Genomic DNA, 15,949 nt, shown 5'->3' with positions numbered 1-15,949 from the left:
CCCTTGATTTATTATATTTCTGTGAGCTATTTAATAAGAAGTATTTTCCTTGTGTTACCTGATGAAAAGAAGAATTCAGTTATTAGAAGGTTTTTAACAACTGAGTGCCAGTTTGATATAAGACACAGGGCTATAAACCAGTTTTGGACCCTTATTAGGTATCAAGCCAGCTGGGCAACCTTGGGCCAATCATTCTTTCTCAGCCCTAATAGAAGGCAATAGAAACTACTTTTGAAATCCTTGCCAAGAAAACTTTAGGGACAAGCCAGGCACTCATAAGGAGTGAAAAACTGATTCAAAGACACATTAAAAAATGTGCAAAGGTTGTCATAGACTTTGAGAACAGATGCATCAAGTTTAACAAGGATTTAAATTTGCTTCTGAAACAAAAGAGAAGAGGCAGCTTCTGCTTTAACTTTGCTGTAACTAAGCACTATATGTAAACAAGAACACTTCTTAACCCAGCTATTTACTTTTACACACTTAGAAATTATTTTTTGCAATTCCATATATTTCTCTAGAGATTGAAGATATTAAGATTTTAATTTAGGCAACAACATATTAGTTTAATATCTTCCCCAATTATATACAAATTATATACAATAAATATACAATCTTTTAACTTTTTATGTTAGCCTGGATGTTAGGCATTATCATTACTCGTTTAAACTAAAAAAAATTATATTTAACTGATACATGTTTCTAGCACTGCATTTTCAATATTACATTTGTTTAAAAAAAATACTTTTATCATTGCTATGAAGTTGGGTTACTAAGACATTTTATGATATGAAGCTATCTATTCTAGATAACATGCAAAACATTGATATTTAGCAAATGGAAGTAATTCCACTAGTTAAATTTATTTGCAGATTCCAGGGCTTTTCACTGAACCAAGCACTCATCCATTTACTTAAGTAAAGGATGAAAATAATCAGCTCAGAAATGTTATACAATGGAAGAAATAGGAAATAGATAAAAGAATTGTGAACTTAAAAAATGAAGAAGCATCCTTGACTAGTCTATCTTTCTCTTTAGTGTGCATAAACATAGCACAGAAACTGGATTAAAGAAATTCAAGGCATACTTATTTATTTACTTAATAAATTTTATTTGGCCACCTAACCTAAATACATGACTTTATGTGGGTAACAGTTTAAAGCAAAATAAAAATGGAATAAAATAACATGAATTTTCTTTTTGATTCAGAGTAGGTGTTCACTCACTTCAAATTTTCTGTTTCAACTGTTTCAGCCCCATGGGGTATTATGAATTCAAAATATTCTGAATTTGAAACCTTTTGCATCCTTTTAATGAAGAAGTTCCAATCCTCAGAAATTCAGCTGAAACAAAGAATTTGTTCTAACCTAGGCTTCCCCAAAAAGCATGAAGCAGATTCCTGGTCCCAACAAAACCCCTTTTATTAAATGAATGTGAGTTCCTCTCATTCACATTCAGCAAAGGTCTGGTAAACAGTCTTTCAAAGGTGAAGTTATAACCAGACCTTATCTAGCTTGGAAAGCTGCCATGTAAATATTTTTCAAATGCAATGTTGTGCAAGTAAAGACCTGGCACAGAGTCTCTGAGATTTACAAACAGATCTTCACATTCCTGAAACGAACAAATTATTTCCTGCAAAATCACCTTTCCAACTCCCCTTCCACTCCTCTTTTATTTCCTATGGGAGGGGTCATTCACCATCCACCTGTGGGTTTACTCCCAAGTCGATCCTGATTTCTTAGCTGTTCTTTTCTTCTGGCACTTCTGCGCATGCGCACACTGGGAAGAGGCTCCAGCTGTTCCTCTGCCTCACTGCTATCTAGCTCTAAAGACAGCTGACAACTGCCAGACGCCTTGACCCCATATTTGCCTCTGATGCAGAGACCTCGTCTGAGCCTTCCCCAGCCTCCAGGACTGGCCCATATTCTTCCCCAACCTCCTCACTATCCGACTCTGCTGCCAGTTCTGCTGGCTGCTTGCGGGCCACAACAGCATTCAAAAGAACAAGCAAGCACTAGTAAAAAAGATGTGAATAAAAAAATAGACAAATGGTTTACATTTATACTTATATTTTGTTGGTATGTAAATGGAGGAGGGAGCATGGTACTTACATATAGAGATTGCAATATTAAATACTGGCAAAACACAATGATGCATTAGTTCCACCAAAACCAAAGGAGTTGCTAAGAGCAATAAGCCGCTTTTTACTTTTCCATTCTTGTGGTACTAGAGGAACATAATTGAGATCAAATAGTGGCTCTGTCTGATCCAGATTTAAAGTAGGTGGCAAAATACCATGGTAACAAGCTAAAGCAGTAAATGCTGCCTCAATAGCCCCTGCAGCACCCAAGAGATGACCTGTTGCTCCTTTAGTTGAGGAGACTGCAAGAGCAGAAGCATGATCTTTAAACAGGTCTTTGATAGCTTGATTCTCTGCAGCGTCTCCTAGTGGAGTGGAGGTAGCATGAGCATTGATGTATGTTACATCTTCCAGAGAAATTCCAGAATCTTTGATTGCTGCAGACATGCACCTTTGGAAGAAAAAGGAAGGTATTAGTTTATCGGGTATGAGAAAGTTATTTCAATCCATCTGTGTGCCTGAAAATAATGAAACATGCCACATTGTAAGGATATAAAATGTGATATATGTAAATGAGATTCTCTGGGATCCCATCTACTGCAATTTACACTGAAGATTAGGAGATCCTCACCCAAACTAAGAAGTATGAAGAACGTCACAAGACATCTGTTATAACTAAATGTTGAATTCTTAAGCTGGGCCTTTAAGACATGGATAGACACCCTTTTCTTCTATATTATAATTTTAATTGAAAAGTGATATTCTATACTATGTATTGCCAGGTTGATTGAAACTAGAAAATTAAATTCTAGTGAGCTGATGAATTTAATTATCTTGAATCTTCAGTTGTGCTGGTTGGTAGAATATTTCATTGAATGCTGTGTCTCTCCTTAACTGTATGTATCTTAGAGCTGAACAAGCAGAAACAATTAATAGCAGTAAATGTAGCCTTTTTTACATAATGGGGAATCATAATTATTTTAAGAATGGAGAAGATAGATTAGTTTAACTTTTTATGCAATCGTATCATCAATTCTGACACAGTATGTAGGTACTATATACGGTAATTTATAATTATTTCCTTATTTACCAGCATGATTATCTCCATTAATCACAATAGTATTTCAAATGGCTTTATCCAAATTCAAATTTAAAACTATATCAAGTTCACATCCTTCCTAAATAAAAGCTTTGCTTTTATTTAAATAGTAAGTCACAGTATCTGTTCACTGACCATGGCAGTGCGCAATTCTCTTTGCCAGCAGTCCCAAAGGTGCTTTTTCAAAAGGCAACTGGACTTTCTGGTTACCAATCTTCATACAAACTCTTTGCCAGCAGGCTCTTCACACATTGAGACACCACTGCGCCCAAAACTGGTATCACTTGCTGGTAAACAGATTTCTCAATTAGCTAGTTAATGTTACCATATAAAAGACCTCTGATCAGCCTGAAAGCAAGCCATTACTACATTAGGAAATTATACCAATGATTTATGATAATAGCTGTTACCTTAAAGCTCCATCTCCATTTGGATCAGGTGCTGTAATGTGGCAGGCATCAGCTGACAGTCCATAGCCTAAAATTTCTGCATATGGTTTGACTCCTCTCTTGATAGCATGCATGTATTCTTCCAAAACCAAAACTGCAGCACCTTCTCCCATAACAAATCCTTCTCTTAGTGGATGGAATGGACGACAAGCTTTTTGAGGGTTAGAATTAAAGCTAGTGCTCAGAGCCCGAGCTCTGGCAAATCCAGCCAGAGACAATGGGCTAATACAAGCTTCTGTTCCTCCAGCCAACATCATATCAGCATCACCATGAGTTATAAATCGAAAAGAGTCTCCAATGGCATGTGCTCCAGTGGTACAAGCAGTGGACACAGCATGGTTTGGTCCTTTCAATTGATGTTTGATACTAATATGACCTGCTGCCATATTGATCAAAATCTTTGGAACAAAAAATGGGCTGATTTTGTTGTAGCCTTTTGTTTTGAATGTCAAGGCTGTATCGGAGATATTTTCCAGGGGAACCATTCCCATTCCTATAGCCACACCAGCTTTCAAACTATCCTGGTCAGATTGCGGAGACCAACCAGAATCTTTTAATGCTAGATCAGCAGCGCCTATGGCCATGATGGTGGCAGAAGACATAGTTTTGCTTTCTGATTTTATTATAAAATTTTCTTCATGGAAATGACCTTCATCAACCCCTTTTGGCACACAAGCAGCAACTTTACAAGGAATAGAAGCATATTCTTCCCCTTCAAGGGCAACAATCCCACAATTTCCTTGGAGAAGATTGTTCCAAACCAACTGGGTTCCAACACCAAGAGGAGATACTAATCCTATACCCGTGACAACAACCCTTCTTTGACCATGAACTAACCTAGTATTCAGACACCTTTTATTGATATTAAGATACTGCTGTAATTGTGAACTTGTAAGGCAGAGGCTTGTAGCTCTGAATACAGTTCTCAAGTGCTGAAGAATCATCATTGTACTACTTCAAAGTTTATTCCTATGAAGGGGAGGAAAATAAAATTATTATTTACAAGCTTTCACCATGGGTAAAGTTTGTATTTCTTATAACAGTAAAAAAAGTTATCAATATACCAAACATGCAACATATGATAATGTAAATTTAAGTAAATAAATGGTTCCTACATTCTAATTTTCAAGTCTAACTGAAGAATTTATGATTGAAATTTGAAAACAGAGGTAAGCATTTTCTTATTAAAAGTTTCTAGTATATTCCAGAGTCAAATTATTCATACATTTGCAAGAAATTACTCTTTGGTCATACTAAATTCAATGTATTTGATGTATTAAATTCAAAAAGTAATGTATTAAATTCAAAAATATATGCATGGAAATTTTCAGCTCAAACTTTAAAGTCTTTACTATCATAATTTTATCTTTCTTGTAAATTTTTGGAAGTAGAACAAAACTTTGGTATTTTACTGCTTTGCAGGAAATAAATAACCTGAAAAATAACTCTCTCTGTCATAGTTTTGTGTCAGGCTTGATTAGTGATTCTATGGGACACTACCAAAGACTATCAAGCCTGAAAAATAGATTCAGATTTTTTTTCAAAAGTCCTAAGAAAAGGAAGGACACTGTTGTAATGAAAACTCTATCTATCATCTATCCATCCATCCATCCATCCATCCATCCATCCATCCATCCATCCATCCATCCATCCATCCATCCATCCTTATTTTTCCTCTTATTTTCTTAAAAGAAAAAAATGGGAATAATGAGAATAAGATTCATTGTGCTTTTTGATTAAAGCTGCCAAATCTGAATTGCAAAAGCTGAATAAGTACTAGGTTACAGGAAAGTTTTATTGTCTTCTAGTTACTGTCGGGATTCTGCCACATATATCAGGCAGGCATAAAAAACACTAGCATTAACAAAAAATAATTTGCTCGAAAGCCCTATAGGGTTACTATATCTGGGGATGTAAAATCCAGACTACACTAATTGGCAACAAAGGTGGTTTATTTTGCTGTCACTGCCATTCAGTAGCTCGAATTTCTGTTGCCCAGCGTCGGTAAACCTTCAAGAAGTCGCCTCTCGACACGAAAGGGTCAGGAAAGCTATCAGGTGATGTGTGTGGGGGGGGTGGGGGGTTGACAACGTAGCTGCTACGCATTGCTCATCGCGGGGAGGAGAAAGCGGTCCTGTCACACGAATGAAGGCGTCATCGCCTTTTCTGAGTCTCCATAGTCGGCGCCTAATTTAGACGCACAGTAATCTGAGTCAGGAAGATTTAGAATTGAGTGCGGGCGGGCGCGCCGCCAAAAAGAACTTTCTGTACTCTGGCGTAGGCAAATGTCATTGCAATGGAATGGTGGCCGCGGTGGAATCTGCCACTACAACGGTCTCGCGAGCATTAAGCGACCTGTCCCAGAATTCTAGAGAAACGTTTTTAGAGGCCTCGGGATTGCTGCTTACCTACGTGTGTAGTATCACCAGGTGAGAAAGACGGACGGGTCCGCCAACAGGAGGTGACGACGTTGGGGGTTAGTTTTTCCTGGAGGCCGTCGGGATGGGACTTCCCCGGGTATATATTTAAAAAAAAACGTTATGGATCGGGGGCATAACAATTGATTTTAGTGTTGCGGGCGGGTAACTAGCTGACAAATTCAGTTGCGCAATTTCCTGTTTTGGTGTTCGTTCAATTGCAAATTAAACTATCTCTCCTGCATCTATTTAAGGAGAAAGAAGTCACCATTAAGATTTGCATTGTATCCAGTACAGCAGTAATGCTGAGGCATTACTAGTTTGCAGGAAACATTTGTTCAGAGTAATACGAAGCTGCATTCCAGCGTGTCCATTATATTGTGGGAAAGACGAATCTCTTGTATTAGCTTTTTTCTGCCAAGTAGATGAATTTAAAACAAAGATGTACCCTGCTATTTGTTCTGTCCAGGCACATGCAAATTTGAGAGCTGGGGAGAACACAACCTCTGTGGATAGTGGATATTCCCTCCACAAAATAATGTTTGTGTGTTTTAGATTGAATAGCAAAGTGCGATTTAGTATAATTGGAGTTACAAGAATTCATTTTAAAAATTAAGCATGTAATTTTGAAAGCTGTAATATCACAATAGAAAAACAAGCAAGAAATGCAGCTATCTGGAACATGTATTTAAAGATCAGGATTAAATTATAGGTTAATATTGAAATAATATGCCTCTGGATGTTTGGGGCAGCTTCCTTGTTGGTTAGAAATTACATTGATTAAATTAAATTGATGGCCAATGCAGGAGATTTGGAAAGGGTATTAATTGTTAAAACATATGTGTGGCTCAAAATATATTAAAACTAAAATTATCAAGTTCCAAAGAATCAAATGAGATTAGTTCGATACTCATTCTCATCCAATTTCTGAGATGTTTGACTGCAGAAAAGATAGTTTTGAAGAATAACACTATATTGCTCCCTTTTAGTTGTGTGTAGCACAAAACATATTTGAATGTGTTAACATTGGGAATTTCAGTTTATTCTTATTTCTTCTTAGAAAAGAAAAGTGCGGCTCTGAAGGAGTCTTCACATAGACTAATTACGTCAGTCAGGACAAAAAATACATCCCTTTTTTGGTACATCACCAGAGGATTGGGGAAACCTCCCCTACCCCTAACTAATCAGGTACCAATTCATTCCTGGGAAGAATGTTTTAGGGAGCTATATACAGACCCGACTATGAAACCAAGGAAAACCAAACTAATTTGAACCAAACTCCTTATTCGCCACCTGCTATACCAGAAGAGATATCCCAGTTGATCAGAGCCCTAAAGGCTAATATGGCACCTGGTGCTGATAATATCCTGCCAGAAATAATTTTTTTTTAAAAATTAAATGCTCCACTTTTAGCATCTCTATTTACATTTATAGATAAAACAGGCCATATGCCAAGAGATTTGGGAGTAGCAATTATCATACCAATTTATTAAAAAGATAATAGAAATGACCCAGGCAATTATAGACCCGTTAGTCTTCTAAGCGTTATTAGTAAACTGTATGCCAAACACCTAAATTATAAACTTCAGGATTGGCTAATTTCATGGGGGATAATCAAAGATGAACAAGCCGTTTTTAGAGAAGGAAGATCTACAGTGGAACATATCTTGGTACTCCACCATTTAGTACAAAAATACCCATATAAAAAAAAAATCCTATCTTTTTGTGGCCTTCCTTGATTTTAAGCAGGCCTTTGATTCAATATCCAGGATCACCCTTTGGGAGAAATTAAAATGCACCATTATCGATAAATGCCTCCTTATACAAAAATTGTATGCCAATTCCACCTTGAAAGTGAGGTGCAATCCCCAAGGGAGTTTAACCAGCCCTGTAAGGGTACAAAAGGGGGTACGGCAGGGTTGCATCCTGTCCCCCTCCCTCTTTAACTTCTATATCAATCCCCTGATCGATCTCTTACAGAACTCAGATTTCCATCCTCCTAACCTAGCACAATGCAAAATTCCAATCTTCTTATATGCTTATAATGCCGCTATTATTTCACAAACCCCTGTAGGACTGAAAAGAGCAATTAGGGCAACACTCGGCTATTGTAGGCAAAACAAGCTGGTCCTTAACTTTAATAAATCAAAAGTTTTAGTTTTTGCTAAAAGACCTAGCCAATACCCCTGGAAAATAGAAGGACATAGTTTGGAACAGGTTAGAACATTTAGATACCTTGGGATGGTTTTCCACTCGCAAGGACATGGAAGGCACACCTGGATCACACATTGCAAGCAGCCAATAGGTCCTCAAAAGCAATTAAACACTTTTTTTACACAGGCGGAGGTCAGCTAGTACCTGCTGCCTTAAAACTTTTCAAGGCCAAAAAATTGGCCTAAATTCTATATGGGGCACAAACAGGAATCCTTGCAAAGAAAGACTTGCTAAAAACCATACAAACCAAATTCCTGGGAGCCATCTTAGCTGCACCCAAAGGAACTCCAAATGCCCCGTTAAGAATTGAGACAGGCATGCCTCAAATTCAGGTAAGAGCCTAGAAAATGATGATAATTCATTGGTTTAAAATGCATTTCTTCCCAGAGGGACTGTCCCCACTAGTGTTGACTGACAACTTCCCCTCCCCCTGGAAACAGGCAATTGATCACAAGCTGCGCTCTTATGGGCTCTCACTGATATTCTTAATGTCTCTAGGCTTTGACCAAGCAAAGCAAGTAGTAATCAATAGAATGAAGGACATGGAGTTCCAAGAAGAACTAAATAGATTGCCTTTCCATAGTAGGGACAGTATGAAAGAGGGAGTGTGGGAATCAGCAAGGTATCTAAATGACCTGATCTTCCCAAAACAAAGAATAGCTTTCTGCAGAGCCAGATTTAACATTCTTCCTTCAGCACTCCTCCAGGGCAGATATAAGAGAACACCAATAGCAGAACGGGTTTGTATATGTGGTAAAGGAGAAGTTGAATATTTCTCACATGTTCTGTTATACTGTGAACTATACAGAGTTTGTAAGTCTGCACATATTCTCCCCTTATTAGAGAGATTGCCAGGGAGGGCAGACAATTTTTATGTAGGCTTTCTCCTCCAGGACACAAACCCGGCTACCACGTATGCAGTGGCAAAATTCTGTGTTGCTGCAATATCCACAAGAAAAAAATTGGTTACAGAAGTATAGTTGTCAGCTTGTACCAATTATTTAGACATATCTCTAACAATTTCTGGACCATTGTATTTACTCCAATACTTATTAGCTTTTCACCCAGATAAACCAGGGAGTGACCCGAATTTGAGAACTTGTATGTTATTATACATTTTTAACATCAATAATTTTTAATTATATTTTAATGTCAGTATTTTTTAATATACTGTAAAAAGCAATGTGTATTGCTGGCCTTTGACTGTAATAAAGATTTACACTATACCAGTTTATTCTCAAGTTGGAATAAATTCTGATTAAGAACGCCAAAGGTGCTTTCTTCACAAAGTCCAGTTGCCTCTTGAAAAAAGCACCTTTGGGACAACCATGACCTGAATGACTGATCTCCATAGACATTCTGATAAGAAGCATTAATAGAAATCTAATTATGGACAAAATAGTCTCACTAAAATCCAAACCTGTGAGGATTGCCTTATTTATACCTGTCATGGGCAGAAATGGGAGAGATGAATACATTTTGGAGGAGGAGTTCCTTAGAGGGAGTAGCTGATACTGCAGGAAAAGCAGAAATAATAAATTTATTATATAAACGGTACAGGAACCTAGTGCTTACATTGAAAAGTCAGGGAATTGAGGAAGTGTTCTAAAACCAAGTGCATTTTTGGAGAAGGCTGAATCAGTATTAAACTAGGATTTTAAACAGAATCATAGGAAGATTAAACTATGTCCATAAATGTCCTACCAGGCAATGTGATTATTTAAAAAATAATACTCTTTGAATGGTTCAATCCTTATTATTTTCAACCTAGCTGAATTTTCAGATAATTTTCTTGAAGTTTCATAAAGTGTCTATAAACAAGAGTAAAAGAAGATTTAGTTATAATACATGTTTGCAAACATAATGCTCACACTAATAATCAGAAAAACACAAAAGTTTATTATTTAGATTTATATACCATTAAAATTAAACTGGCTCCTAAGCATACATTCCAATTCCATAAACACATTAAAATGGTAACTGCAACAGTAACTATTATAAAACACAAATCATACTTTAAGAATTATATCTCAAATTATCTTTCATTTATACAGAGAAACATAACGACTCATATCATTTCCCAAAGACTTTCTGGAATAATGTGAGTTTTTAAAAAATCTTCCTAGTTGAACAGCGACAGATGTATTGCAACAACAATAGCTTCCCTCCTTGGAAAACAGGTCCAAAACTTATACATTTTTATATGTATTTGCAACCCCATTTTATTATATACATTGCATATATGAATAAAAAATAGTTAAATCAGCTACCCCAACAGCAGGTGGTGGTGGATGATTTCACACACCTGCCTGTTGCTTGCACAGCCCAATTCCCAATTGGCTGTGGACCAGGGTTAAGGACCCCTGGGTTAAACAACAGCAAAGTTAAAGTTCAAGGCCCTCTGTTAACAATCTATTATTATAATTTACTTGTAGAGAATCTACAATGGTTTCTTATCTACCTCAAATACCCCAGTTATCATCTCTGATCTTTCCAGGATCAAATACCCTCATTTGAGTCTTGATAATAAAACCTTTTTTTGGATTTTAATTGGGAATTTCCCCAAAAATTGCATTTTATTTCTGAAGTTCATAAATCTCTGTTGTGAATATCTCTGCAGCATACATTGTTGAAAAATTATCCTTAAAAACACAACATTAATCTTGCAAAGAAAATCCAATCCATCCTTCATCAATCATTATCTCAGAATTTCTTGTATGCAAGAAATTTTAAGTATTTCAAATCAAATATTTTCTTCTTCACGTTTGGCAGCAACAGATCGTATTTCAATTCATGAAGTTGCAAATCAAGTCCAACTGTTATTTCCTGCTTTTGAATGTCCTCCTGGATTTGGTTCAAAGTCACTGTTGACCCCTCACATTTTTTATTTCTATTTTCAATTAAAACCTATAGGTTGGAGATCATTCTTTTTGCAAATGCTTCCCAAAATTTTTTATTTCCTTTCAGAGACATTTTTAAAAACACACTGTCCTTTCCAGGGACAAGAGAATCATAACCTAATGACCATAGACAAAAATTGAAATAAAGTTTTTTCCTAAAATAAAAAATAATTTAAAAAGGGAAATTTTCTTATCAAAGTTGAGTGAATCATAAAAATCAATGTTCTTTTTTTAAAAAGTGTTCGAAAGAACAAGTTGCAATATAATTCTGTATAAGTCCAATCAGATGACTTTCACTGCCAGAAAATGTATTTTCAGAGTTCCTTATGCCGAAAAGGGAAGTGGCTTGGAGTTCAATAGTAAACAATAAAATAACAAAAAAGAGTTGTAAAACTCCAGTAAGGGATTATAAAATAGATCAGCAGTCAATTAGTTGCAAATCAAAAAATAGTAAACTTTAAAAGTTCCCTTTTGTGATCAAAATACCAACAAAAAGTTTACATAAATCAGCTGATATCTCCTAGCCAATCAGAATTCATAAAAATCAGATGATTTCAGCCTCCCAGAACAAACAGTCAAAAATTGCAAATTATAGCTCCCAACATTAATCAGGTGGGCAATTCGTGAAATTTACAAAATAAAACTACTTTTTAAATCCTTATGTTTCTCCATCAAAATTAAAAAAGAAAAATATATCCCATACTTCCTTGTTTTAGTTCATCAGTAGCCTCCTTTCTCATTGTTCAACAATAACAATACCCCCAAAATGGTGACGACCTTCAAAAAGGAGTAATAGGCTATGACTGAAAGGAGCTTCTTTTATCTTAATAAATGTAATAAGCTAATAAATTGTCTAAGAAGTGAAAGGGACAACTTATTGTTCACTTGAAAAATAAATTCTAAAATGGCTGCTTTTCCATAAGAGTGACAGGCAGCTCCCACTTCACCTCTAGTTAAATGGCTCACTTGGTTTCTTTGAAATGCTGGTCCAGAGTCTCCTTGCAGACCACTGCTGTATGGAATAGGAGTCACCAGCCTTTTGAACCTCGGGCTACTAAATTCATTAATTTAAATCCTGCTGACCACTAATATGATTTTTTTAAAGATAAATAGTATTTAGTGCAATATAAAAATGCAAATATTTTTCTGCGGACTACCAACATTTTCTCGTAGATCACCAGTGGTCTGCGGACCACTGGTTGGTGACCACTGGTATGGAGGATGCTGTGGGATGATTATGAGACTCTCCCCAATCGAGGAGACTGACATAGAGGAGAACTTATACAACTTAGTTCATTATTTTGTAAAATTGAAAATGCTTTGGTCTGGAAAGAGCTTTCTGCACTGGTCAGTTAGCCATCTTCACTGGAAGCCAGTTCAAAGTATTTTCAAAGGTAGACAGTACAAAAGGTAATGTATCCAGGAGCTGATCAATGTGTGTGTCTATGAGTAGGATTTCTTTATCTAAAAACACTCATAAGAGGAAATAGAGGGAATATTTGGAAAATATGGCAAGATAATGTGATTAGCCCAGCTATGTTTTCTTTAAAAAATACTGATTTATCATTTAAGGTAGCTGGGAATGTAAGCAATAAAAGACTTTAATCAGCCGAGGTGGCACAGTGGTTAAATGCAGCACTGCAGGCTACTTCACCTGACTGCAGTTCGGCTGTTCAAATCTCACCGGCTCAGGGTTGACAGGCTTCCATCCTTCCGAGGTGGGTAAAATGAGGACCCGGATTGTTGTTGGGGGCAATATGCTGACTCTGTAAACCGCTTAGAGAGGGCTGAAAGCCCTATGAAGCGGTATATAAGTCTAACTGCTATTGCTATTGCTATTTTACATATATGATTTACTATGCAAATAATAATAATATCTCAGAATTGTGGAACCAGAGAATATATTCATGGGACTCAAAATAGTCATGGTTGGGGTCAGTAAACAGCCATAGTTTGTTACTGAAATATGAGAGCAATGTTTTTGGCTTCAAATCACAAGCATGTCTTAGAGAAATATTTTAAATAGTTTTCACTCTAATAAGATACTCAATTGAAGAAAAATATTGATCTCTTTGATTTAGAAATCAAGCATTTTCTACTAGATTTTTGGCTGTCGGGGGGTGGGGGGCTAATGAATGCCTGTTTAAAATGGGATTTGTAGAGGTAAGTACCTTGAATTTGGTATGTAGAAGAATTTTATTTGGTCCTTTTGAAATGTCTCATTATTCCACAGTGAAGGTATTTTGTCTGTTCTGGCTTCATGTGCTAAGGAAAACGTCACCATTTTTTAAGATTACCAACCTCTATCCTAGTGAAAAATATGTATGTCATATTCAACTGTTCTTGATTGTATTATCTATATTATTATTTGTGTATATATGTATGTATGTATGTATGTATGTGTGTGTGTGTGTGTGTATATATATATATATATATATATATATATATATATATATATATATATATATATATATATATATATATATATATATATATATATATATATATATATATACACATACACACACACACACACACACACACACAAACTAGTCATGGCCTGTTTTGTGAACCAGCTGGGACTTTAGATTTTCTGCTAACTTCGCCATTGATTTTGCTTGTTGGAAGCTGACAGGAGGTCACAAGTAACCGTTACATGAAGCCCTTGCTTAACCATTGATTCTTACTTAAAAATGGCAATGATGATTGCTGGGCTTGCCATCACTAAGTGATGTGGTCTCATGAGTTTTACTTTATGATTACATCATTTAATGAAAGTAGAAATGGAAATTCCATCCCAGTTACCATTATTAAGCAAGATTACCTGTAGTTGATGAGTATGTTTTATTTATGCATTTACTTTACCAGTCTGGAATACATGGTATAATGCAGAACAAAATGATGTTTAATATAGATGATTTCGGTTTTTGTAATTTCAGGGGAAACACATCTTACTTTTCCTAAGGAGGCATCAATTGAGCAGCTATGCAGAATTTGAAATCTAATTGCTGGAGAAAAGAATAGCTGAATAAATGGATCAGATCAAATGAGATCCTCTGGAAAGATAACAAATACACAGCCTACTACTGACACCAAATTAGACACAAATACTCAGTCTGCTATCATGGTAACCTATTTAAAGTATTGTTACATTAAACAATAATATTTGAAATTGGGAGTGTAAATTGAAGACTTTTAAACCACAGTATGAAATGGAAATATAGTTCATATGTAAATTCCTAGAAATATTATTTTCTGTGCTTATAAAAATCTTTAAAGTTATATATTGCATAAGCATTTAGTCTTCAGGAATATACCCAATGAAGTATGACTGCAAATATGTTATAGAATATGAAAACAAAATTTATAGTGGATTTAAGGTCATTGGCATGATATTTTATAACGTACTTGCAAATCATGCTGAAATTATTTTTATGTCCTCTCTATATAATTATGATAAGTATTATGAAATTTACTTTGAAGATCACTTGATCAAATCATATTGATGCTTTCAATATCTGAATCAGCTAGATTTTCCAAATTGGGTGAATGATCTAGTTCGCGATTCAGATTGAATCAAAGCTGCTTCATACACTCTGAGTTGAGTACATGTATCAATTTTGTTGGATAAATTGGTGATAATTGTTCTGGCAAATCTACATTAATTCAGTTTCTATCAGAGATTTCCTAAAGCAAGAAGTTTATCAAACTTCTATATCTGTCTATCTTATGAATGTGCCTCTGAGTTGTAGGAATCAGTACTCCTACTATGTGTTAGTGAATATTCCTGGATCACATGTGCCCCTCCCTATGCTTTATAAGGAAATATGTCACTACGCATTCAGAAAGTTTGTATATAACATCAGTTTGCCTTCTGGTAAATTAATATTTCTGATCAAAGATATACATTATTCCAAAGTACACTGGATCAAAAACTTTACTATGTCTGTGAAGGTTGTGACGATCCAAGTCCACTTCCTTTCCTACCTCATAAAATATCTTAGGAGACTGCGGAAAACAATTGTTAAAAAAAAGTGAGTGGGTACTTTGTTCTCATCACCAAAAGATACTGTAAAATCACCTTTTGCACTCTTGGTTATTAGGTTCAATGTAGTGACATAAATTAATTGACTATACTTTACAATATCTTCTAAGATAAAGCATAAGAAATATCAGGAACCTGCAAGTGACACATTGTCAGGTATGGAAGGGTCAGCCAGTATTCCTTTAATATCTCTGAGGAGCTTAGAGATTGAACAAAAGAACCTTTTGTAAAAAAAAAAAAGGCATACATGATTGTATATTTGGGGGGTACTCTCTGATGTATAATTATTCAGTGACTGATTGCAACAGTCTTCAATTTCCTTAGAGAATTATTCTAATCACCTCATAATTGCTTGTGATTGTTTATTTGGTCTTGAAACTAATTTATTAACTTCAGATCTGGGTATATTCTGCTTAGTGGTTTATTCATCTATGTCAATTGAAAAGAATATTCTCCTGTGCGCTGCTTGGAGAGTCTAAGCATGGGTTAAGACAGTCTATCTGCCCTAGGACTGAGTGAATTTTTCTTGGCCACGCCTCCCTTTGCCTCCATTAAATCAGTTTAAAAACTCAGTCCACCTGCTTGGACTGTTCTGGGGAGCGCTCCAGTCCTAGAGCAGATAACTGGACTCCCCAAGTTTGACTTTACCAAAACATTTCACTACGACTAGCCTACGAGGTCTAAGAAACTTACTTAAGCGCAATTCAACAGTTGAGAGGGCTCCGGGCCGTTTCTTCACCCGCTG

At 35.9% G+C, this 15,949-nt stretch overlaps 2 protein-coding genes across 5 annotated transcripts in view; one reads left to right on the top strand and one right to left on the bottom strand.

Moving 5' to 3' along the window:
• Window positions 1–218: 218 nt before the first annotated feature.
• Window positions 219–6,129, bottom strand: OXSM (3-oxoacyl-ACP synthase, mitochondrial). The gene is made up of 3 exons (XM_014075886.2): window positions 6,037–6,129; window positions 3,590–4,597; window positions 219–2,531 (listed from the first exon to the last, which is right to left on the bottom strand). The coding sequence occupies exons 2-3, from the start codon at window positions 4,573–4,575 to the stop codon at window positions 2,129–2,131; spliced, it is 1,389 nt and encodes a 462-aa protein (XP_013931361.2). The 5' UTR covers window positions 4,576–4,597; window positions 6,037–6,129; the 3' UTR covers window positions 219–2,128.
• The window catches only part of NGLY1 (N-glycanase 1), a 29,964-nt gene continuing 19,936 nt past the window's right edge, over window positions 5,922–15,949 (top strand). The window contains exons 1-2 of one of the 4 annotated variants that reach the window (XM_087712877.1): window positions 5,922–6,057; window positions 14,099–14,286. In XM_087712877.1, the coding sequence (XP_087569003.1) occupies window positions 14,206–14,286 (81 nt within the window). In that variant the 5' untranslated portion in view covers window positions 5,922–6,057; window positions 14,099–14,205. Of the gene's footprint in view, window positions 6,105–8,398; window positions 8,592–14,098; window positions 14,287–15,949 lie in introns of those variants that run through there. The other 3 variants (XM_014075884.2, XM_014075883.2, XM_087712878.1) reach the window with 3 other exon arrangements.

Source organism: Thamnophis sirtalis, unplaced genomic scaffold (assembly GCF_051295495.1).
Source record: "Thamnophis sirtalis isolate CommonGarterSnake01/CBP01778 unplaced genomic scaffold, rThaSir2_p1.2 scaffold_4, whole genome shotgun sequence".
Lineage (NCBI taxonomy): Eukaryota > Metazoa > Chordata > Lepidosauria > Squamata > Natricidae > Thamnophis > Thamnophis sirtalis.
This window is presented reverse-complemented; position numbering and strand designations above follow the sequence as displayed.